Here is a 26,040-nt window from a genome sequence, read left to right as displayed (position 1 = left end):
ACCTCAAGGACCTCAGACGAGCGCTCTATCAGTGACCTAGATCTAGCCCTGCCTTCTTCTCTCACCCAGACGAGCGCTCTATCAGTGACCTAGATCTAGCCCTGCCTTCTTCTCTCACCTCAGACGAGCGCTCTCTATCAGCCCTGACTCGAGATCTCAAGTGACCCTAGCCCTGCCTTCTCTCACCTCAGACGAGCGCTCTATCAGTGACTAGATCTAGCCCTGCCTTCTTCTCTCACCTCAGGACGAGCGCTCTATCAGTGACCTAGATCTAGCCCTGCCTTCTTCTCGCACCTCAGACGAGCGCTCTATCAGTGACCTAGATCTAGCCCTACCTTCTTCGCACCTCAGACGAGCGCTCTATCAGTGAACTAGATCTAGCCCTGCCTTCTTCTCTCACCTCAGACGAGCGCTCTATCAGTGACCTAGATCTAGCCCTGCTTCTGTCTTCTCGCACCTCAGACGAGCGCTCTATCAGTGACTAGACCATAGCTCTTACTCTCACCTCAGACGAGCGCTCTATCAGTGACCTAGATCTCGCCCTACCTTCTCGCACCTCAGACGAGCGCTCTATCAGTGACCTAGATCTACCCCTGCCTTCTTCTCTCACCTCAGACGAGCGCTCTATCAGTGACCTAGATCTCGCCCTACCTTCTCGCACCTCAGACGAGCGCTCTATCAGGACCTAGATCTAGCCCTGCCTTCTTCTCTCACCTCAGACGAGCGCTCTATCAGAAAAAAAGGACCTAGATCTAGCCCTGCCTTCTTCTCGCACCTCAGACGAGCGCTCTATCAGTGACCTAGATCTAGCCCTGCCTTCTTCTCACACCTCAGACGAGCGCTCTATCAGTGACCTAGATCTCGCCCTACCTTCTCACACCTCAGACGAGCGCTCTATCAGTGACCTAGATCTCGCCCTACCTTCTCGCACCTCAGACGAGCGCTCTATCAGTGACCTAGATCTAGCCCTGCCTTCTTCTCTCACCTCAGACGAGCGCTCTATCAGTGACCTAGATCTAGCCCTGCCTTCTTCTCGCACCTCAGACGAGCGCTCTATCAGTGACCTAGATCTAGCCCTGCCTTCTTCTCTCACCTCAGACGAGCTCTCTATCAGTGACCTAGATCTAGCCCTGCCTTCTTCTCTCACCTCAGACGAGCGCTCTATCAGTGACCTAGATCTAGCCCTGCCTTCTTCTCTCACCTCAGACGAGCGCTCTATCAGTGACCTAGATCTAGCCCTGCCTTCTTCTCTCACCTCAGACGAGCGCTCTATCAGTGACCTAGATCTAGCCCTGCCTTCTTCTCTCACCTCAGACGAGCGCTCTATCAGTGACCTAGATCTAGCCCTGCCTTCTTCTCTCACCTCAGACGAGCGCTCTATCAGTGACCTAGATCTCGCCCTACCTTCTCTCACCTCAGACGAGCGCTCTATCAGTGACCTAGATCTAGCCCTGCCTTCTTCTCTCACCTCAGTCGAGCGCTCTATCAGTGACCTAGATCTCGCCCTGCCTTTCCTGGCAGTGACTGGCAGCATGTAACTTATGTGGAAGAAACGGGTTTTTTCTTAAACTAATCCACTAACCTAAATCCTGGTCAGAGTTGAAAGTTAAAGTTCGTTTTGTTTAATGACACCACTAGAGCACACTAATTTATTAGTCATCGCCTACTGGATGTCAAACATTTGGTCAAACAAGGGCAGAAACAGAGTGGGGCACGTGATCTAGCTCAGTGGGTAGAACGATCGCCTGACGTGTGGTCCAGTCCCAACCAGTTTTCCACGACTGGTATCTCAAAGGTCGTGGTATCTGTGATGTCCTGTTTATGCGAACGTGTATATAAAAGATACCTTGCTGCTGATGGAAAACTAAGCGGGTTTCCCCTAAGACTATATCAGAATTATCAAATATTTGACATCCAGTAGCCGACGAGTGATAAATCAATGACCTCTAATGTTAAATAAAACAATCAAACTTTTAACAATATCGTACATCCAGGATCGCATGATCTAACCTTAATTTAATATAAAGTACGAATAACAAATCACTGTAGATGTAAGGGTTTCATCTGTGCGATGTTTCTATGATCGCCTGTTAACTTTATAGACCCGTCTAATCGTTTCGCCCGGGTGACGCCTTTATACAGTCAAGAGCGAATACATTATTTCCAAAGCGGTGTAAACGTTTCACACATTCACAAAGCATAACACTTATGAGTAACGTAAATGACATATACTGACTCACAAAAGAAACGTGTATATTTAACGTATATAGCAGGTATATAACGTATATTATAGTTATATAACGTATACTATAGGTATATTGCAGGTATATAACGTATACTATAGGTATATAGCGTATATTGCAGGTATATAACGTATACAAAAGGTATATAGCGTATATTGCAGGTATATAACGTATATTATAGATATATAACGTATTTTATAGGTATATAGCGTATATTATAGGTATATAGCGTATATTATAGGTATATAGCGTATATTTAACGTATATTATAGGTATAGAGCGTATGTTATAGGCATAGAGCATATATTATAGGTATATAACGTATATTATAGGTATATGACGTATATTTAACGTATATTATAGGTATGTAGCATATATTATAGGTATGTAGCGTATATTGTAGATATATAACGTATAGTATAGGTATATAGCGTATATATATAGCGTGTATTGTACGTATATAATGTATATTATAGGCATATGACGTATATTACAGGTATATAGTGTATATTATAGGTATATAGCGTATATTATAGGTATATAGCGTATAGCAGGTATATAACGTTTATTATAGGTGTATAGCTTATATTTAACGTATATTATAGGTATATAGCGTATATAATAGGTATATAGCGTATATTTTAGGTATATAGCGTATATTATAGGTATATAACGTATATTACAGGTATATAGCGTATATTTAAGGTATATTATAGGTATATGGCGTATATAATAGGTATATAGCGTATATTATAGGTATATAGCGAATATTATAGGTATATAGCGTAAATTACAGGTATATAGCGTATATTACAGGTATATAGTGTATATGACAGGTGTATAACATACAGTATAGGCATATAACGTATATTATAGGTATATGACGTATATTTAACGTTTATTATAGATATATAGCGTATTTAATAGGTATATAGCATATAATATAGGTATATAACGTATATTATAGGTATATAGCGTATATTTAACGTATATAATCGGTATATAGCGTATATTATAGGTATATAACGTATATTATAGATATGTAGCATATATTATAGGTATGTAGCGTATATTGTAGACATATAACGTATATTATAGGTATATAGCGTATATATGTAGCGTATTTGTAGGTATATCATGTATATTATAGGTATATAACTTATATTGTAGGTATATAGTGTATATTATAGGTATATAGCGTATAAGATATATAACGTATATTATAGGTATATAGCTTATATGTAACGTATATTATAGGTATATAGCGTATATAATAGGTATATAGCGTATATATTAGGTATATAGCGTATATTTTAGGTATGTAACGCATATTATAGGTATATAACGTATATTTAACGTACATTATAGTTATAAAGCGTATATTTGAGGTATATAACGAATATTATAGGTATATAGCGTATATTATAGGTATATAACGTATATTACAGGTATATAGCGTATATTTAACGTATATTATAGGTATATAGCGTATATAATAGGTATATAGCGTATATTATATGTATATAGCGAATATTATAGGTATATAGCGTATATTATAGGTATATAACGTATATTATAGGTATATATCGTATATTACAGATATATAGCGTATAAAATAGGTATATAACATATAGGTATATAGCGTATATTGCAGGTGTATAGCGTATATTATAGGTATATAGCGTATATTTAACGTATATTATAGTTATATAGTGTATATCACACGTATACAGCGTATATTATATGTATATGACGTATATTATAGGTATATAGCGTATATTATAGGTATATAGCGTATATTATATGTATATAACGTATATTATAGGTATATAACGTATATTATAGGTATATAGCGTATATTTAACGTATATTATATAGAGAATACTAAACGAGTATAGTATTCTATTTATTACAACGCACTACATTATTAATTTGAGTCGCCAAATATATTTTTTGTCTCACTAAACAGGACACTGAACGTAAACAAAACAGCGGAGTGATTCAGAGGGCATAACCCTTCTTTGCCTATGCACTCTTTTTATACTATTAAAGTATTTATGCTTTCGCAATGTCATAGAGTCCCTCCATCCCAAAAATAAAACTAATTAAAACAAATAACACACACTAGTAGTAAACAGCTGTAAATTGTAAAGCATGTGTATACTAAAAAGCACACAAATACATAGGAATTGAAATAATTAGTTTTGAATTTGAATGACGTCGGTATTCCAATGACGTCACTTTGCATCTCCTTACAATAACTATAAATTGGGTACATGACGTTTCTGTTTTAAGAATGCTGGAAAAATTTCAGTGCAAAATTGCTATTGATTTTTTTTTTTTTTAACAACACACCTGAATGTGTTTGAAGAAAATCTTGTGATTAAAACATTGTACCTTTTACTAAATATGGCTTTCAAGTGAAATTACGGTAAGATATGCTACATTTATTATGTACAAAGCCAAAACAAGGGTGCGAAAAGTGATCGGAGGTCATGACCTCTCAAAAAGCATATCTCACATTGTGGGATATGAAAAATCTCTCACGGGTATCTCCGTCACCGCGGTGTAATAAATGTATATAGCATATACTATAGGTATATAGCTTATATTATACGTTTTCATGATATAATTAGCTCGGTAAATAGTATATACTGTCAAAATGGGCCTAAAATATTCACGTTATTGATAATTATTGTAACGGACAAAAACTAATGGGACAGAAAGTGAATCATGTTGAATAAATTGAAGTAGAACTAAATTATCATTTTCCTTTCTTTTGTTGTTCATGGCGGAACGTACCCAAGTGGTAAAACGCTCGCCTGATGCACTGTCAGTCTAGGATCGATCCCCGTCAGTGAGCTCATTGGGCTATTTCTCGTTCCAGCCAGTGCACCACGACTGGTATATGAAAGGTCGCGTGATGTGTGTCTCTGGGATGGTGCATATTAAAGATCCCTTGCTACTAATGGAAAATGTAGCGGGTTTCCTCTCTAACATTATATGTCAAAATTGCCATATATTTCACATCCAGTAGCCGATGATTAATACATCAATATGCTTTAATGGTTTCGTTGAACAAAACAAACTTATTTTTGGTTGTTGTTGTTGTTGTTGTTAAGCAAATATTAAATCGTCGCTGAACTAAGAAAACCTCGTGTGTGCAGTTTTGGTGATTTTCACTTTTTTATTCTTTCAGAATCTATTGTCTTTTTGTTGTCAAAACCTTATACATGTCCAGGCAATGGAAAGTATGGAAAATGTCAAATAAGTAAAACACTTATTTGAAAACAGCTGTTTATCTGTTATGAAAACCTCGTATCTACCAACTGATTATTTTTATCCTCATCATATTTCAACCTTTTCTATCGGGTAAAGGTAAATTTTTAGTGACCAAATTGTCTATATTGTATATATGTACATAATATGTATTCAACTGGTGGTCAAGGAAATGCTATCATACCAGAAAAGAAGTGTAGGCCCACCAGGTATTTCCGTATTTAAGGTCCAAGCTTAAATACAAACAAAACAAAAAAACATCTTGGAGAAAATAAGTGTTTATCTAAAATTAAGTCTGAGACTTGCATTAAGAAGCTAAAAAAAAAGTATCTATACATCGACTTATAATAAAGAGGAAAAGTCCAGTAGTGTTTTCCCTAGCTTGTTTTAGCATGGTGCAGCACCATGCCTCAATAGTCTAGCACCATCTTGCCTTAATCAGCACCATGCCTTTTTTAGTAATTAATTCTAAAATTGCCTTTATAAAACACCCAAAAAGGTATTATTAATTAATAAAATATGCCTTTTATATCTTTTGCCATTCATTTATTAAAGCAAGCACATAAATTACATTAATGTTTATTTCAATTAATTTTTGTGTATTTTTAATGAAAAACAAGTGCCCCGAAAATGGTGAAAATGCCCCAAATGTGTTTGGTCTACCATGCCTTGCCAAATTTCTAGGAAATCACTATCCAAGTTAGGATAGCAGCAAAAAACATACATGCAGTATCATTCAATGACAAGGCAACACATGTTTCAATACCAATATGTAGGACAGGAGGAACAGTTATTAATTTTAATTTTAAATGATGAAGGGCAATGCTTATATATATATATATATATATATATATATATATATATATATATATATATATATATATATATTCAAGACATCTAGCTGTTTCATAGTTGAGGAAAGGGGAGGAGGTACACCCGACGCCTATAGATATAACTGCGTTATTTTAATGGATAGCTGATGTTTACTTCATGTAAAATTTCAATTTTTAGGTAAAGGATTCTTTGGGAAGCCACTGCACAGGTTTCACAATATCGAGTTATTATATACGCAAATGTATGGTATCGATTAATATGTAGGTTTATTTGTTTATTTTATTTTATTTCATTGTTATTGTTATTTATGTAAAGAGAGCAAACATGATGATGCATCTTTATTTAAAGTTCTTTTGAAATATCTTGTTATAAAATTTCCTCCAGTTACACAGTAAATAAGATGTCATTTGTTAGCCCAGGGAACAGTTCTATTAAAATAGTATTCGAATTCATGCCAATAGACTTAAATGCGGCGAATGTTCCTGTTTTTAAACCTAAGGGCTTCATTTCACGTGAATCCCAGTGACCTTGGGATGAAGTAAATGTTGAACATATGAAACATGTCCCAGATTTTAAACATTTTAGTTTATTCCATGAGACAAGTATGTTCCGCTAAAACGAACTGTATTACTTTGAAAATATTTGTGGATAATCTCTTAAAAGACACATTTTCTAAACCATTGATGAATATTCTTGTTAGTTAAATGGACAATGAACAATTTGTTTACACATTATATTGTTATACACCCTAAAAAGTGGCAGACAGCCACCCTATAGGAAACCTACCATGTAACCTTTAAGATCTAATATACAAGGTTTATTAAAACGTTGACACACCTAATCTATTGGTAACCCGGGGCCAGTTTCACAAAGACATTTACTGTAACCATCTGTTAAGCAATCGCTAGAGAAAATGTTTTCTTTGGTCACTTTTAAAAATAAATTCATTATTGTGCCACATTCTTGAATGTAGCAGACAGTACTAATGAATATTACAAATCGTCATTTCTAGAAAATACAGTTGTAAAATTTGACCCTTACATGTTGCAGCCTTGTCAAGAAAGTGTGTTGGGTGGGGGTGGACAGGAAGCTTTGTTGAACTGCTCCTGATTTAAGCGATTTAAAAACAAAATATTGTCCGGAGAAGTGTTCTCTAAACATCGCTTACAACAGTGTAGGTCCCCGCCCACGCATAAAGTCCTGCATACGTACCTGCAGGTCACTTTCAGTGGGGTGTTTTACCAACAGCAGATTAACAGTCAGATAAACTGAACAACCTTTATGTTGTTGGTCCCTGACTGATTGGGCAAGACATGTTTATTTTATTAATTTTAATGAGGAATTTCTGGTCCAGCAAAGGGCACCTGGCCATGTGCGCGGCTTAACAGTTAAAACTGAGTCCAAGTACACATGGCAAGTATTCTGATTCAGGGCCTCGTTCCATGAAGCGATCTTAGCGTTAAGATCACCTCAAGTATATAATATAGTTATTCACCTAAGGTGATCTTAGCACTAAGATTATGTTGTGGAACAGGGCCCAGGACACAATTGAGACTGGCAGTGTTTATAATATGATACACCTTACATGGCTAGATTTAAGTATCAGGGTAATTTGAAAAACAATGTAGGTCTACTGGTCATACTAAATGAAGAAATTATTAATATGAAAAACTAGTACGTAAAGTTTAATTCAGATTTTCACAGTGAAATACTCGTAAATTACATTTCTGTAATTCAAATTCAGTTATTGATAAATACTATTCATCAGTTTAAAATGACTTTATTCATAAAGTTATTGATCTTAAGAACCATTTGTTACACTGAATTAGATTGTGCCAAAACAGTTTTTTTCGTCTCCTGTAAAACATAAAAAAATTCAGATACGAGTTTTACTTAGTTCAACGACGAAATGTATGCATACAAACCTTAGAAATAAAGCTGGGTGCCCCACTCTGTAGACTTGTGTGGGTCCGCCCGTCTGTTATGAAATGTTTCTTACAATACAAACAAGCGCTCGTCTCGTGGGAAAAGGTCGAAGTGTTTTCAAAATCAACATAACGTCGCTTTATTTCGCGAACATGATTTCCCGTGGCTGGTATCAAAACGTTCGGAATACAAATGGCTGGCTTAACGGTGTGAGCGAATAGGAGATCGGCGCCGTTTTATTGGTATTTCATAGCTCCGCTTCAAAAGCACTCCTACTTTATAACCGTGGTTGCACAAACTTAAAACGGGCTGCGATCAGTGAGGGGTGGGGTCATTTGCATGGACTAGTCGCACCAAGTCGCCATAGCTCTCTGTGAAAGTCGGTCTCGATTAGCAAATGCGTTCTGTTCATTTCAAAATGTAAGTATAAAGCGACATTTCTTACCCAATAATGTGTGCTTGTCTTATTGTCTGTCTGTCTGTCGGTGTGTATAGTCTGTATGTATGTATGTATGTATGCGTAGTCTGTATTTATGTATAGTCTGTATGTATGTACAGTATGTATGTACAGTCTGTCTGTCTGTCTGTATATATGTATGTATGTAGGCCTGTAGGAACGATATCTGAAGAAAGACACACCTCTAGTGCGGGGGCCACAGTCTCTAGTAGGGGGTTAGAAACCAGAGTTTTTTTTCTTATATATATAAAGTAGGACATTAAAACCTACATTTACGTTTTCGTTTATTCAATGTGTTTCTGGTCGTTCTAATGTTTGTACAAGTCCGAATTAGATTCTTTTAGTTTTTCCAAATGATTTCGTACGTAAAATAACAAATGTATATTAGGAAATAAAAAGACGTTTAAGCCACTAGGAATATTAGATCAGAAACACGCTGGATATAGAGACACTGATGATGTAAACAAGACACAATATTTACAGTGTAATTCTGGTGGCTAAAAAGACCTTATTATCAATCTCAGACTACCAACTGTCACGACTAAGTTGGCCAACTCGACAGTTGTGTTGTGATTTCCGCAACTTCCGACCTTAGACTGGTGCGCTCGGTCGTACGAGTTGTTTACGACGAGAATCGAGTTGTAAGATAAAAAAGAAGTTTGTTTTGATTAACGACATTACTAGAGCACATTGGTTTACTAATCGGCTACATTTGGTAATTTTGACATATAGTCTTAAAGAGAAAACCTGCTACATTTTTCCATTAATAGCAAGTGAGATTTTATATGCACCATCCCACAGACAGGATAGCACATACCACGGCCTTTGGTATACCAGTCGTGGTGCACTGGCTGGAACGAGACACAGACCAATGAGCCTACCGACGGCATCGATCCCAGACTGACGGACACTTCGAGTTGTAAGAGCATTCACACTAGCAACTGGACCACATAGAATTTGTAAGATCGGCGAGTTGGCCAACTTCGTCATGACAGTTGGTAGTCTGACCTTGATAATAAGGTCTTTTTAGCTACTAGAATTACACTTTAAATATGTGTTTCTTGTTTACAACATCGGCCTAGCATAAGTCGACAACATCTTGTAATGGCAGCAAAATCAGGACAATCTCTTTAATTTGCTTATGCTAGGTTCAATCTTCCAACTGCCACGACTAAGTTGACCAACCTTCTGCTGTCACGAGTTCTACGACTGTCCAGTTGCTAGTCTGAGCGCTCTTATAACTCGATTCTCGTCGTATAACCCATTAGTTGTTACGAGCCGTCTGCCCCACGGACGTTCCAGAGTAGTTAGGCTACATATTTCACCCACACAGTCACAGACACTAAACTGACGGAGTGGACATATTTTACACTTTAATATTTTCACCCGAGGTAACACGTGAAATAAACTAACATAATTTAGAGCAATGTCGACACAATGCACGCCATGGCAACTCACACGGTATGTACGGTATGGACACGGTGGGCGGTAGCCGTTGGGCGGGAGGACGGGGGGGGGGGGGGTAGGGGGCGGTCATTACTGTCCCGTTTGTCATTAAAGGGGCGATCTCAAAGTTGCTTGATGATTATTTGTTTTAATTTAAAGATTATATACCTTAAATTATGGCCACAAAACATTATGGACCGAATATACGAAGCCTGTTTGGTTTTTCTTAAACGCTGGTGTTTAAGCATGGTAAATGTATGTAGTTACACCTGTGTAAGACATAAACAGGTGTTTAAGCATTGTAAATGTATGTAGTTACACGTGTGTAAGACATAAACAGGTGTTCAAGCATTGTAAATGTATGTAGTTACACGTGTGTAAGACATAAACAGGTGTTTAAGCATGGTAAATGTATGTAGTTACACGTGTGTAAGACATAAACAGGTGTTTAAGCATGGTAAATGTATGTAGTTACACGTGTGTAAGACATAAACAGGGCACGTATTTTCGACGTCATCTTAGCTACGACATATCGTAGCTAATTAAGAGCAAAATACGAATGTCGTAGATTTAAGATACGACAGATTTTCGAAGGTATCGTAAAGTTCTCTTAGTGTGTCATGATTTACGATATTTGTCGTAAACAAAAATGGGAACTCTCATTAAGTGGAGATAGAAAAGATGGGGGTGTTTCTCGGTGACGTCATCAAGGAAATTCCCTCTAAACGTCATCTCGGTACAGCTGACTTTCCAGAATAGGTACTATGCAAGCGTCCGAACCACCGACAAAGAAGCCCCATAAGGGAAACTAATATTCCATAGAAGTGGAAATTTTAATATCGGATGTGGGGAAGACGTCCAACATTCTTTTCTCTTCTTTTTGGCTGGTTAACAGTGATTAGGCTGCATTAGTCCCAGAATACAAAGTACACATAAATCAATTTTTTAAAATTATTTAATTATGAATATTTTAGACCAGTGGTAAAGCGCTTGCTTGATACGCGGTCGGTCTGGGATCGATCCTCATCGGTGGGTACATTGGGCTATTTCTCGTCCCAGACAGTGCACCACGACTGGTATATCAAAGGCCGTGGTATGTGCTATCCTGTCTGTAGGATGGTGCATAAAAGATCCCTTGGTACTAATGGAAAAATGTAGCGTGTTTCCTCTCTTGAGACTATATGTCGAAATTACCAAATGTTTGACATCAAATAGCCGATGATTAATAAATCAATGTGCTCTAGTGGTGTCGTTAAACAAAACAAACTTTAATTTATATTTTAATAACAAAAAATTACAAACCCAAGAAGGAAAATGGATACAACCTAAGGGGCCGTTCAAATATTTGTGTCAAAATTAGACACCCTCCCCTGTAACGCTAAACCATACATTCCAAAACATTTAAAAATTATTTAAAGCTTGGAGACCTGCCCCATTTCCAAACAAGACATGCTATGGGTGTAATATAATTTTAAGGTGCTGTGTATGTACTTATGAATAAACTGATTTTATTTGATTTGGGAAAGCGCTGATCAGTGGCGGGCGGGGGGGGGGGGGGGGGGCACGAGGTCATGCCACCCCAATTAAACCTTTTTTATAAACTATTAAATTTTATAAAATCATACATAGTGTGCCCCCCCCCCCCCCCTCCCATATGGGTTACCTGCATATACATGCATATCTGCGCCATTGGCGTAGTCAGGATTTTATATTGGGGGAGGGGGTTCATATAAAATCCTGTCTACGCCAATGGCGCAGATATGCATGTATTTCAACTCGATTTATAATCATCATTGTGTGTTTACATCTATAGTTTGTCCCATTCTCCTTTTTCCCATTACCATAGTTTGACACCCAATAGCCGATGTATTTTTGGTGCTGGGGTGTCGTTAAACATTCATTCATTCATTCCCATTCTCCTACAAAAAACTCTTTTTTTTTAAATTTTTTAAAAATAATTTCAGTTTGGTTTTACTTAACAAAGAAAGTAAAAGTGTTTTGGAAATAATAATTTTTTTGGTACTATTTTTGTGTGCAGTTTAGAAAGCAGTCGCTTAGAAATAAATAATTTGTAATATATTTCATAGTATGAAAAAGGTGTTCCCTGTGGGAAGAACTATAGCTATAACTTCCTACGTTAAACACTGTTGCCGTAACAGTGTTTATGAGAAGGGAAAAAAAAACATTAAATAACAAACAATATTTTAGTAATAAAAAAGTGCGTTACGTAATGTTGTTCAGTACACTCATCCCATGTAACGCTACATAACGTTTGTATATGCATCCACCCATCCCCTCAAGCGTTACATGATATTTGAATGTCCCTAAGGTTTTACTATCTTAATAATGCAGTATAAATATTATTTAATAAAATAATATTTTATTTATATATAAAAATCTTTACATTTGTCATGTACCAGTAAGACATTTAAAATATTAATTTTGGAAACGTTTCATGTCTATTTTTTATTACTATAGATAGTGAAAATTTGTCAACTGGGTTAACTTCAGTAATATTTATTTCATTTGAGCTTTGCGATACATTATTTAGATGCATATCACATTTCACACCTGTGCCTTCTTCAACAACCCCGATCAGGCCCCATTATATCATTAATCAATTTTCTGAAATAGGTAGCGTAACAATCAAAGGTCACGGTTGCAATACACCGTTTTAAAGTTTTGACGGCAAAATACTTCGAGTTTACACAACTGGGGAGCTGTATCTTCGTCATTATCATGAAATAAGAAGTAAGGCGCCATATTAGTTTCTAGTTTACGACAGGTAGGAACCTGTCGTAGGATCTACGATATATTTACGATATTAACACAGCATAATTTACGAATGTTAATGAAGTAAGCGAAATCTCAAGCTGGTGATGTAGTTTCTTGTATTGTACTTTCCAAACATGAAACGTGATTAATAAATTAACAACACGGTGATACAGATAATATACAAGTCCGAGCTCTTGGGTGAATGACACACAGGTCTCCCGATAGAGTTGACTTTGCTTATGCTACAAAACTGTCTCTCGGATCTTCCAGTAGACTTTGTGCTTTGTGAGAGAACTTCAAGGCGTGTGAACAGTATCTGTTCTCCCCGAGTCTGTCTTTCATGGTCAGGTCAGGTCAGGTCATAGGGTTTTACGTGCACATTCAGAACAAGCTGTTGTAGCGCACGCCTGTCGTGGGCACAAGAGCCGGCCTTGGCCGGATCCTCCGTCCATGACAGGAAAGGGTGTGTGGGGGGGGGGGGGGGGGGGGGAGGGCAAGGAGGGACCGCCTGCACTGGCAGGTGCAAGGGAGCTTAATTATAGACCTTCGTGTTGCTGGTTGTCTCCCTAGGTTGTCCGTAGGGTCCTTATAAGGACCTGACCTCTTCTGGTCGTGGCATGACAACCCAGAGGAGACTCGTGCAATTGTGTAGACACTGGTAGGCAAGGCGTTTTGTTCCGGGGTGGTCGACGTGCTGATGTTGGCATGGTCCTCCGCTTCCTCCTTAGTGACACCAAGTACAAGTTTCCAGCAGCAAGTTTTTGGGGGTTGGGTAGGGGAGGCTGATATTCTTTTGTTCGGCCTCCCCCGGGTGCATTGCAATTGTGTACTCGGAACCGGTATTCTTTTGTCCGGTTCCTTATTAGAGCACGTGCTGGGCCATTGAATGTGGGGCGGATGCATTGTTATCATTAGTCAATGCATCCTGTGTACTGATGCGATAAGCGTGTAGTCTGTATGTAGTCCTAGTTTGGTGTTAAGGTTGTACCTACTGTTTTACGTCCCTACTCTAGTGATTCCAACGGTCTTCACGACCACCCCTCCCCCTCCGCCCTTGTGTAGCATTTAACACAATGGCGGGGGGGGGGGGGGATTAGACTAATCTAGGTATCTAATTTAAAGGGCAAGCCCTTATAGTGTATTTATTGGTTAAAAAGCCTATTGCTTGCATAATTATTTTATTACTAATGAACAATCTTTCCGCATTCACACATTCAAACGACACACCCAGCTTGACTAATATCTATATGTTGGTAATCGTTGTTAGTAAAGGGTAGTTAGTTAGGCTTGATTTCTTATTGGTTTGTTGTAATTTTTGATTCCCGCCCCCTGAAAGGATGTACTGATAGGTGAGGATGATAATATACACTAGGGTTAGCGTGTGCTGCATACAATAGTTTGGGTTACCCCTTGATTTCTTATTGGTTTATTGTCTTACTTGGTTTGTCTTCTGTTCTCTGTCGTTCGGTTGTTCTTCTGGGCTCTGGGTGGGTGACTTACCGTGGTCTGCTATTTGTTCATTAGTAATAGTGCATGGTGCGACATAAATTGTGCGATATATACAAGTGCTTTTCTTGGATCCTGGTTGACTGGTTTGGATGAGTCGGCATGCTGTAAGAAGAGCAAGTGATAATTAGAGTTCCTATCCTGGTTGACTTGTTTGGTTATTCATTGTTACTCTTAGGTTATTCGCTACCGACCCTCCTTTGGCCACCTGCTCAAGTGTGCATCGGGTCCGAGTTCAGTATTGGTCTTTCATGGGTAAATTATCCTTATTTATAAGACGCATACTAAACACGTATCTATGTAACATACAGTTGTCAAGGTGTACCCGTTCAGACGTCTGCAATACCCGTGGCAACAATTAAATTGTATTGTCTTATATTGCTCGTTACATATTTAATTAGTGTTTGACACTAATTGGTTTGATTGGCATGTCTCTAAGTGGATCCCATGGCAGACGTCAGATTACCAATTAACTAATTCTAATTAATGCACGTGTAAAAATAAAGATATAATCCGTATTGTTATAAAGTTGAAGTTTAGCACTGTGACAATATTTTGGAGTTACGACAATTTCGAAAATGCCCTACGACATTTGCCGCAGTCACTTACGACGGATTTACGACATATCGTGGCTAAGATGGCTTCGAAAATACGGGTCCAGGTGTTTAAGCATTGTAAGCAGGCTTTGTAAATTCGGTCCTTTATTTTCTGCTATTTTATACATTTAATATTGTTGTAAAATCCGATAACACTGATCGACAGATTAACACGTGACGTCAAAGTTTCTCCATATTCAACTTCCCCCCCCCCCCCCCCCCCCCCCCCCCCCCCTGAAAAAAAATAGTCTCTTTTCTTTAAAGACATCACTAGAGTAGATAGATTTCTTAATTATTGGCTATTGAATGTCAAACATTTCGTAATTCTGATCTGTAGTCTGGCTGGAACGAGAAAGAGTCCAATATGCCCACCGACGGGGATCGATCCCAGACCACCCGCACACCAAGCGAGTGCTTCACCACTGGGTTACGTCCCGCCCTCCGCCTGTGTGTGGAGCTTATTCCACTAACACTCGGCGTGCTGTAATGTTTTATTTAACGACTCACTCAACACATTTTATTTACGGTTATATGGCGTCAGACATATGGTTAAGGACCACACAGATTTTGAGAGGAAACCCGCTGTCGCCACTACATGGGCTACTCTTTCCGATTAGCAGCAAGGGATCTTTTATTTGCGCTTCCCACAGGCAGGATAGCACAAACCATGGCCTTTATTGAACCAGTTATGGATCACTGGTCGGTGCAAGTGGTTTACACCTATCCATTGAGCCTTGCGGAGCACTCACTCAGGGTTTGGAGTCGGTATCTGGATTAAAAATCCCATGCCTCGACTGGGATCCGAACCCAGTACCTACCAGCCTGTAGACCGATGGCCTAACCACAACGCCACCGAGGCCGGTGTAAAAGGAACGCATGTCCGTAGGAACCGAGGTCCGTAGGAACAGTAGTCCTATCGGACCTCCATAGCTTAGGAACTATAGTTCTACCCGGACTTTCATTCCTGGTTTATTTTTAAGTTGTTTTTATCCTAGGACTTGTATTCCTACCGGACTTAAATTCCTTCTACAGCAGTGACAGAAATACTAGTCCGGCAAATTAGATGTCCATTTATTATACTCTGCAATTTGCACGAGCTGCCAGAAAGACACCAAAAAAAAAGTGAGGTTATGGCAGCCTACCATCGTAGTGTGATGGATAAGTGTACGAGTTTCTTATGATTATTGTGGGTTCAAATCTCCATGTCAAAAAATATTTTTAAGTTTGAGTATCAACTTAATTTTTTTTACGTCATAGATTTGTGGATCAGACGTGAGTTAATTTTTGTAATCGTCTTACATTTTTGTTACAATATTGAAGTAGGACGAATATCTTGCTTTTTTTCAAAAGTATATAAAGCAACTACAGATATAAAGTAGGCTATATGTCCATGTGTTCAACACGAAGAAATATACCCCCCCCCCCCCCCCCCCAATATGTAGCCCAAAATTGTTTTAAAAATATATATGTGAAAACTGGTAACTCAAAAAAACTAACATTTGGTGAACAACAAAAGACAATTTCTATATGCGCCAACATAATTTTTAATAATATGTTTTGTAAGTTTATAGTTTGACGGTAAGTCACAATCTGATTAATTGTGATTTTGTTAATCTTTGTCCGTTCGGACTTCTATTCCTCGGAATACTAGTCTGTGGGACCTGTATTCCTAGGAATTTAAGTCTGTGGGACGTGCATTTTGAGGAATGTAAGTCCGTGGGACTTTTATTCCTGGTACTCCTAGTCCACAGGACTTTCAATCCTAGTATTCCTAGTCCTCTGGAATTTAGTTCCGATAGTTTGCTTATTACATATATATGATTCCTGAAAATCCCTGAAATAAAACTTTAAAAACTGAACTTAGTTCTAGTAGTTAGTACTTATAACTAGTACTATAATGACCAGTTACTACAATATAAAATAAGAGGAATAATAAGCATGAAAATTTGATGAACAATTAAAACTAGCATCAAAACATTTGAAATTAATTATCACTGTATGAGTTGGGGAAAGGGTCTCTGTATTATTATACCTGGCCGTTAGGAACATCATAAGCGTTCGAGACTGGGTGGAGATGCGAGTCGGGGGGAGGGGGGGGGGGGGTCACTCCCCCAGTGTGTGTGTGTGGGGGGGGGGGGGGTGGACACGTTCAGGCAAAATGAGCTGGCCTAAAATCTTCACCATGCATTTCCATAATTTTACTCACAATACTACATGTAGTTGTAATCCATGTAAAAATGCAGACTGATTTGTTTGGAATCCTATTTAGCATCTTGGTAGTATTGCGAATATAAATATACGTGTGTTCCAGATTCGGACATTTTCGTTTCATTCCGGCAATAATGATCAGCATGCGTCCCCCACCCCTTCTCCAAAAAAGGGAGTCTGAATGCCTATTGCGACCGAAACGGTCAGGTGTAAAAGTGTCATGAGTAGTTAGTCTGTTTAAAAGGATCTTTGTAAATTGTGTGTGCATATTATTGACAGTATGATAATTGTTCAGGGATTACTGTTTTGTTTTAGTCGTTGTAGTAGCCCATTGAGCTGCTAAAGCCCACTCTTAGTCATTGATATTTCTATTAACTGATAAACATTAATGAAAACCATTTAACATATTTGTTTATCGATGGTATGGTTTGTTGGGACTAAGATATCATAGAGGCTAGAGTCTGATATGTCATATGTTAGACCAAATTAATTTTTAAAATGAGCAAATTTGACAAAGCAGGCACATGTTCAGTAAGCTATGCAGGGGACAGGTCAAGAAATTTGCTTTAAAAAGGGGTGTTTAGAACACGCCACCAACCCCACACCCTATGTACACGTGCCTGCAACATTACTGACAGAAAGGCACAAACTTAAAATTATATAATAACAAGATAATGTATATAACGCAAATATCACATTTTTATAGTTAAATTATTATTATTATTATTATTATTATTATCAAATACCAATATAATATAATAATGTCTAACAGATAATTGTGTGGGTATAGCATGGGGCAAGTTATACTTATTTGCGAGTACTAATATGCTTCGAATTATGGTAAATGTTTCTGGGTTACTTTTAAATGTTTAAACATTTATTAGTTAAACAATACGCAATGAATAAAGACCTTGGTTCTGCTCATGTAATAAGGTCAACAAAATGTGTACAAACTCTTGCAAATTATTTAAATGGAAAATATTGGAATAAATAGAAAATACTTAAATAAAGAGAGGCGCTAGTATCCTAAGTTAACTAAATAAACCAAAAAGGAAACTGTTTTTCGTTTTGTTCACATTTATAATTTAATTTTTATGTGTACGACCGGACTTAAATTTTGATTGTCTAGGAATGCAAGTCCGGCCTGGACTTGATATCCTGACAGTCAGACCAGTATTCCTAAGGAACATAAGTCCTAGGACTCGCATTCCTAGGTATATTAGACCTAGGACCTGTATTCCTAGGAGATTACGTCCGGGCAGACCACTGTTCCTACGGACTTGCATTCCGTTTACACCGGTTGCTGTAAAAGGTTTGCCATCTGAAGTGTAAACAGAAATCTATCTAAAGTTGATCTTAGGGATGTTTTAAATAACTGCTTGTAGTAGCGTATACTCCACTTAACATTTTTACCCCTTAATAAATTTACCCCAAAAAATACTTGAAGGTAAAAAACAATATATAACATTTTTATAATTTATGAATCAAATAGCTGATCAGTCCCCTTCCCTTAAAAAACAAACGAACAAACGAACAAACAAACAAAAACACAACACAACACAACACAACACAACACAACAACACAAACAATCCCACAAAGAAGAATTCATTATTACAATGCAAGAAACAACTACCAGCTCATTGATAAACTTCCACGTGAATTGTGTCAATCATCAACTATTTCCCAGTAACATTCCCAAAATACATGCATAATTTTAACACACTCAGTCTAGGTATCATGTTTCTTTGCGAACATGTTTTACAAAGTCTGTATATTATTATTATTAGATGCCGTATCTGATAACATTTATCTGTTTGTGACAGCCATTTTGGGTAATTGTATATGTTAATGTCGTCCTGCTACAATACTACAGCAGTAAATATATCAACACATTCCGTATATGCGTTCTACGTGCATTACGTTTACGGACACGGACTACGGAGGAATGGAATTGGCGCCTTAATACTGTTCTGTCAACTCACTGAGGTGCGAATTCCGAGTACTGGGGTTCAGGGTGTTTCTATGGAGGGGGTACTTGAAAAAGGCACCTACAGTATTCCAAAATATATGATAATTATGTAATAAGCAATTTTCCCCAAAAACACTAGCCCCTCTCGTAACATCTGCACTTAAATGTTCGGGAAGGGGCGGCACCCTTAGCACCCTTCCTCTGGACCCGCGCCTAGACTGCAAACCTTAAAGGCGCTCTGTCACTGATGGTTGACCTAATTAATGACCTAACAAAGTATTATCTGAAAATATATACATTTGATTTGTCGCTAAAAGTACTTTATTTAACCATCAACCATAACACACTTATTACTGATATTTTGAAAAAAAAAAAATAATTGAATTATGTCAACGGTCCATAATTCAGAGAAAAATAACGGCTATTTGGAGAGCAGAGGTGTGACGTATTATTTTGAGTCACGTGACGGGCATCCCTCGAATAACCGCAGTGTCAAAACGATTTACGAAGCTCTTGTAACGAGAACGCTTGACCGTCCTCTGCGACGTAGGGTAAATAGAAAAACAACAACAATGAAAATAAGTCATTAAAAAATAATAAAAACATGTACTGAATGATAATAAGCTTATACATTAATTTATTTTAGTAACAGAAGCATGTTAAACGTCGACAATCTCGACTAGTTAGGCCTTTACATCTATAGGTAAATTTATCGTTAGTCGTACGCTAAAATCTCTAAATATCTGGATCACAAACACCTTCATTTTCCACCTTGTCAAATTCATTTTATGCAAAATATGCCATAACAGCTGACTTGGGATAGGAATTGTTACATTTTAAAAGAATACTCTGAACTAGACGATGTTTATATACGATGTGACTATATATATACGACGGCCGTGTCTATAGCCTCCACTAACGAGAGCTGGTTATATTCACAGCAAAAATGTATATAGGCGGTAAATAAGTATTTGATATTACCGAACCATCTGGAACAGGAGGAATACATACTAAATACTGTACGAACAGTGCGTTTTCTGAACAGGAGAGGTATATGATTCTAGCGGACCATTTTGTGTGTTTTCCATAGACATATGAATAGCGTAATATTGTCCCTACAGTACTAACAAAAAATTAATAATAATAAATAAATAAATAAAAATAAAAATTACAAATTATTAGCTGCTGAGGTAGATTATCTGAAAGAGAAACTAATTTCGGACAGTACACAAACTAACAACAGGGCTTGAACTTAATAATTTTTCACTGATTGCAATTTTGAGGCTCCTTACGTAAATATTTTGAAAAGTTAATTTTACCGCAAATAAATATGACTAAAAGGTTATTTTGCTGTATTTAGTCATATTTCAAATGCGCAAAATTGCAAGAGGCAATAAAACTCAAAATACATATTTTTTTATACCAGTAACGCTGAGACCACTCCCGGGTACTCCTCTCAATTTATGTAATGTTTCTGTAACAAAGGACCCCACCCACCCCACCGCGACGTGATTTTACCAGCATTAGGCCTATAAAACATGTAATAATAGTGTTATTATTGTTATTATTAGCCTACTACTACCTTTTGGGGTGGAGGGAGCGGTGCTTTATCTGGAGATGGGGGGGGGGGGGGGGGGGGGTGGCGGCTATAAAAATGCAAGATTAATGTGCGCACAAACGACAGCCTGAACTTGTCCTTGCACGTAGAACTGGATTCAACTGGGTTAAGTAATAATTAAGCCAACCTTTGGATGGCAAAACATGCGACAATAGGCCCCTATACTGGGGTTTTTTGTTTGTGTTTTCTGTGTGTTTTTTCTGTTTGTTTGTTTGTTGTTGTTGTTGTTTGTTTTTTTTGTTGTTTTTTTGGGGGGTTGCTCTTTTTTACGCTGTATATTAAATCGAATGACCACTTTGCGAATCAGTCAAAATAATTTGCAAACGTTTAACGAAAAACGACTGGCTGGTCGTATGCCACATTTGTGACGCTGGAAAACATGTTATCCGTTTTCGAACCAAGCGCTATAGCGTTGTAACCGTCTAGACTCTCTCCCCACCTAAAGTCCATGCACACGCGCCTGATAATAATAATAATAATAATAATAATAAATGGTGAGTTCATGTTCCGACTGTTTATTATTTTATTTCAGCGTATTCGCAGTTATTTTCGTGGTGAAATCATTTTTTTAATTTTATTATTTTATTATATAGCCGGCCCTCATTTACCAAGTCTCTATACACGGCGGACGTTTATATAAAATTCTAAAATATATTATACGGTTGTCGTATATACAGCCTCATCACTACGAGTCTGTTTTGCTGTATTTTTTTATCACTTTTCACAAGAAGACTTCCAAATTTTAAAAATGAAGCGTGTCATGGAATTCCCTCGATCGTAGTTCAATTAAAATGTTTTAGATCATAGAATAACTAGGTTTGGTATTCCAAATGAATGTAATTTCCATTTATAATTTATATTTAGAGAAATATGGCCCATTAAATCCGTGATTGAGCGCATTTAACCTCAATATAGATTAGGCTGTGCGTCATGCAAATATACAAATCTTTTCTAGAATTCACACCGTGATAACGTTCCTTTAGTGTTATTTAAAATCTAAATATTTGCGCCATGCACAACGGTGTTGCCGTTATGTCGGTTTTATGGTCATGGTTAAGTTTATTGTCACTGCTCGTCGCAATAAGAAATAGTCGGTGCGGTGTGGTCGAGTGTTGTGTAGCCTAATGTGTTATTCATTCACAGACCGCAGGGATCGATTTTGGCCCACGGCACTACGGCTATTGCCGTAGGTGCCCTTGTTACTGGACGCGGTGCCCCGATAAATTGGACCGTGTCCACGGCCATAAGTAGCCGTGGTTGCCTTCCTTGTATGCCCTAGTGCCCTTCTCATGCCTGGTACCAACTAAATTGAACTTTGCAGCATTTGTCACTTGCCGTGTATTCGTCCATAAGAACAGAAAACCAAAGAAATTATTGCCGACTCTCAGACACGCAATTTCGATGGGCGCAGCCATATTGTTATTGTTTACAGGCCACAGATCCGAGAACCACGTGGTCGCCGAGAAGTAACTGCGCAGTCGCTCTATAAAGACTGTTCTGCGCAGGGAACCTCATCTCTCACTCGCATCAGTGAAAACTTTACAGAAAGTGGCCTTGGTGCCCTACCCTTGAAAGAAATGTTGCCCTTGGTGCCCTGCCCACTGGCCTTGGTGCCCCAAACATTTCCTCACACCCAAAGCCAAAATGGCCTTGCCCTGAATTTTTTTTAATTCTACCCCTCAGACCGTATGGTAATCATTATTGACGACTCAGGACCCACCTAAATATGATCGCGAATGCCTGGAAATCGGGTAGTGGTTACCTCGAGGTTCCAATAGACCAATCAATTCCTATTGTCGATAATGTTAACGTTTACTAATACAACTGATATTAGTAGTGTATCAAGAAACCCAGGCAGTACATCTATAAAGTGTGGCACTTCACATTTAATTCACCTGCAAGAAAATGTGGGGGCCACATACCATTTAAGAGATTTAATCATTATTTATATTACCAACCGTCGTTTTTGCTGAAAATCGCAGTTCCAATGTATGGGGTATCCTGCACTAATTTCAACATCTGGGGTATACTGCATAACAACTGTATCACAAATAAAAGTGTATTTATTTATTGCCAACAGATAATCGTATTTGCACAAATAATCAATGTCACGTATTACTACCAATCACAGCCACAGCTGTTTTTACTCCGTCGAACTTTGACACGAAGCTTTCTTCTTTGATACCATGCAACCTCGCGTGTACTGTAGCCGTGTTTTGTGTATACATCAGTGCGCGGCTAGAGGGCACTCTATGTAACGGACTATCAATTTCCGACAACCATAAGTCGTTACGTACTAGGTCTAACACATATATTTTCCCTATCTGAAGCTACAGATCTTAGGTGTGATCCTTTTCGTATGACTAGTACAAGCGCTACAAGAAGAAACCCGACACCCAAATCGGTAAGCGGCTGACTGTCTTTTGAATAGGGATGTCCACTTTATTTTCCTGCAGCACGACACCCATATCGGAATACCGGCCTCGGTGGCGTCGTGGTTAGGCCATCGGTCTACAGGCTGGTAGGTACTGGGTTCGGATCCCAGTCGAGGCATGGGATTTTTAATCCAGATACCGACTCCAAACCCTGAGTGAGTGCTCCGGAAGACTCAATGGGTAGGTGTAAACCTCTTGCACCGACCAGTGATTCATAACTGGTTCAACAAAGGCCATGGTTTGTGCTATCCTGCCTGTGGGAAACGCAAATAAAAGATCCCTTGCTGCTAATCGGAAAGAGTAGCCCATGTAGTGGCGACAGCGGGTTTCCTCACAATATATGTGTGGTCCTTAACCATATGTCTGACGCCAAATAACCGTAAATAAAAAAATGTGTTGAGTGCGTCGTTAAATAAAATATTTCTTTCTTTCTTTCCCATATCGGAAAGTGGCTGGCTGTGTTTAGGATAGGGATGTCGACTTTATTTTCCTGCAGCACGACACCCATATCGGAAAGTGGCTGGCTGTGTTTAGGATAGGGATGTCGACTTTATTTTCCTGCAGCACGACGCCCATATCGGAAAGTGGCTGGCTGTGTTTAGGATAGGGATGTCGACTTTATTTTCCTGCAGCACGACGCCCATATCGGAAAGTGGCTGGCTGTGTTTAGGATAGGGATGTCGACTTTATTTTCCTGCAGCACGACGCCCATATCGGAAAGTGGCTGGCTGTGTTTAGGATAGGGATGTCGACTTTATTTTCCTGCAGCACGACACCCATATCGGAAAGTGGCTGGCTGTGTTTAGGATAGGGATGTCGACTTTATTTTCCTGCAGCACGACGCCCATATCGGAAAGTGGCTGGCTGTGTTTAGGATAGGGATGTCGACTTTATTTTCCTGCAGCACGACACCCATATCGGAAAGTGGCTGGCTGTGTTTAGTATAGGGATGTCGACTTTATTTTCCTGCAGCACGACACCCATATCGGAAAGTGGCTGGCTGTGTTTAGGATAGGGATGTCGACTTTATTTTCCTGCAGCGTTTGTACTTGGAATAATCAAACAAATGTGCTGTAGTTTCAGATTGGAGAAACTATGTTTATTGTAGATGCAGTGCTCACTGAAGTAGCCCTGGGATCGATCCCCGTCGGTGGCCTATTGGACTAGTTCTCTTTCCAACCAATATATCACGAATGGTATATCACAGGCCGTAGTGTGTCCTTCATTGTTCTGAACTGTACCTGTTATAAAAATATCAATACAATATTTCTGTTGATTTTGTACATAATTAATTTACGTGTAGTAATTGCACTGAAATGCTGAAGTGGGCTGCAGCCTGTGTTGTTCACCACTAATGGTCTAGCTGTGAATGTATGTTTCAGAAATCAGCGTCAGCGAGCCGTTACCAAGCTATGAGGAACGGAGACTGAATTACATCTCATATTTACCCGGTCACCATCAGCCACAGCAGCCACAGCAGCCACCACAGCCACACATGCCTCGTGTATCGGAGTGGAACGATTACCCGAATGTCGAGGACGACCTGCCGTTCCAGAACCTGTCACCCTTCCCTCCGGACTACAAGGCGTCACCGCACAGCCTGGGGTGGGTGTCCACTTACAGCACTGGCGGAGTATCACCGCACAGTCCTGGGGGCGACTCGCCGTTCAGCCCTGGAACGACTTCGCCGCACAACCCTAGAAGGGCTTCGAGGAAACCAAGCGGCAGGTCTTCGCCGTACAGCGTGGGTGGGGCGTCTCACCACAGCTCTGGTAGGGTGTCGCAGCACAGTAAGACTTCACGTCTGAGCGGGACTTCACAGCTAAGCGGGACTTCAAAAAGCAGTCAGGTATCCCGAGTGAGCCGGACGTGGCCGTACCGACAGTTCCCTACACAGACACTGCGAGGAGCGGGGCCGCTGGCCGCCCCTGGCTTCATGTTCCCAGCATCCCAGTATTACCTACCCGCCCTGTACTCCGCCAGCCGGGACGTGTCCGTCGATGACGGAGTCAGTGATCACACTGCCAAGGTAAAGGCTCGTACATACTGTCCAGGTGCGGCGCATGCGGTCAGTCCGAACACAGGTATCCCCTAACAATGACATCGGATATGTTATACTTACGTTATATAATAAAGAGTGAAGGTAGGACACTTCCGATTGAACCGATTTTTGACATCTTCTCCAAAAATAAATAACATAGTTAATAAGGAAAAGTTTCAAACATGGTGCCACAAGTTTTGAATACCAGCTACATATAGGGTACGTAACGAGGTTCGGACGTAGAAGAACCACACATTCTACGTCCCTTCAGACTACTTTTGCAGATGGGTTTTTTTGTGTGTGTGTGTGTGTTGTTGTTGTTGATTTTCTTGAGATGAGTGTCATAAAACCAATCTACAAAAGAAAGAGTGCCATAAATATCTTCTAATTGGATGATATTTATAATTTTAGGTATACTCATTATACAAGTCACTGTAGAAGGAAAACTTTGTTTTGTTTAACGACACCACTAGAGCACATTGATTTTTTTATCTTATCATCGGCTATTGGACGTCAAACATATGGTCATTCTGACACTTGTTTTTAGAGGAAACCCGCTGTCGCCACATAGGCTATTCTTTTACGATAGGCAGCAAGGGATCTTTTATTTTTACTTCCCACAGGCAGGATAGCAAACCATCGCCTTTGTTGAACCAGTTATGGATCACTGCTCGGTGCAAGTGGTTTACACCTACCCATGCCCATT

General features: G+C 38.9%; 1 protein-coding gene across 2 annotated transcripts in view; it reads left to right on the top strand.

The window, feature by feature from the left end:
* LOC121389483 overlaps nt 1-26,040 on the top strand; it is a 28,251-nt gene that overhangs the window by 597 nt on the left and 1,614 nt on the right. Inside the window, exons 1-2 of one of the 2 annotated variants that reach the window (XM_041521132.1) lie at nt 8,592-8,702; nt 24,676-25,322. In XM_041521132.1, coding sequence (XP_041377066.1) covers nt 24,789-25,322 — 534 coding nt within the window. In that variant the 5' untranslated portion in view covers nt 8,592-8,702; nt 24,676-24,788. Of the gene's footprint in view, nt 1-8,591; nt 8,703-24,675; nt 25,323-26,040 lie in introns of those variants that run through there. The other variant, XM_041521131.1, reaches the window with a different exon arrangement.

This window comes from Gigantopelta aegis, chromosome 14 (genome assembly GCF_016097555.1).
Source record: "Gigantopelta aegis isolate Gae_Host chromosome 14, Gae_host_genome, whole genome shotgun sequence".
Taxonomy (NCBI): Eukaryota; Metazoa; Mollusca; class Gastropoda; order Neomphalida; family Peltospiridae; genus Gigantopelta; species Gigantopelta aegis.
This window is presented reverse-complemented; position numbering and strand designations above follow the sequence as displayed.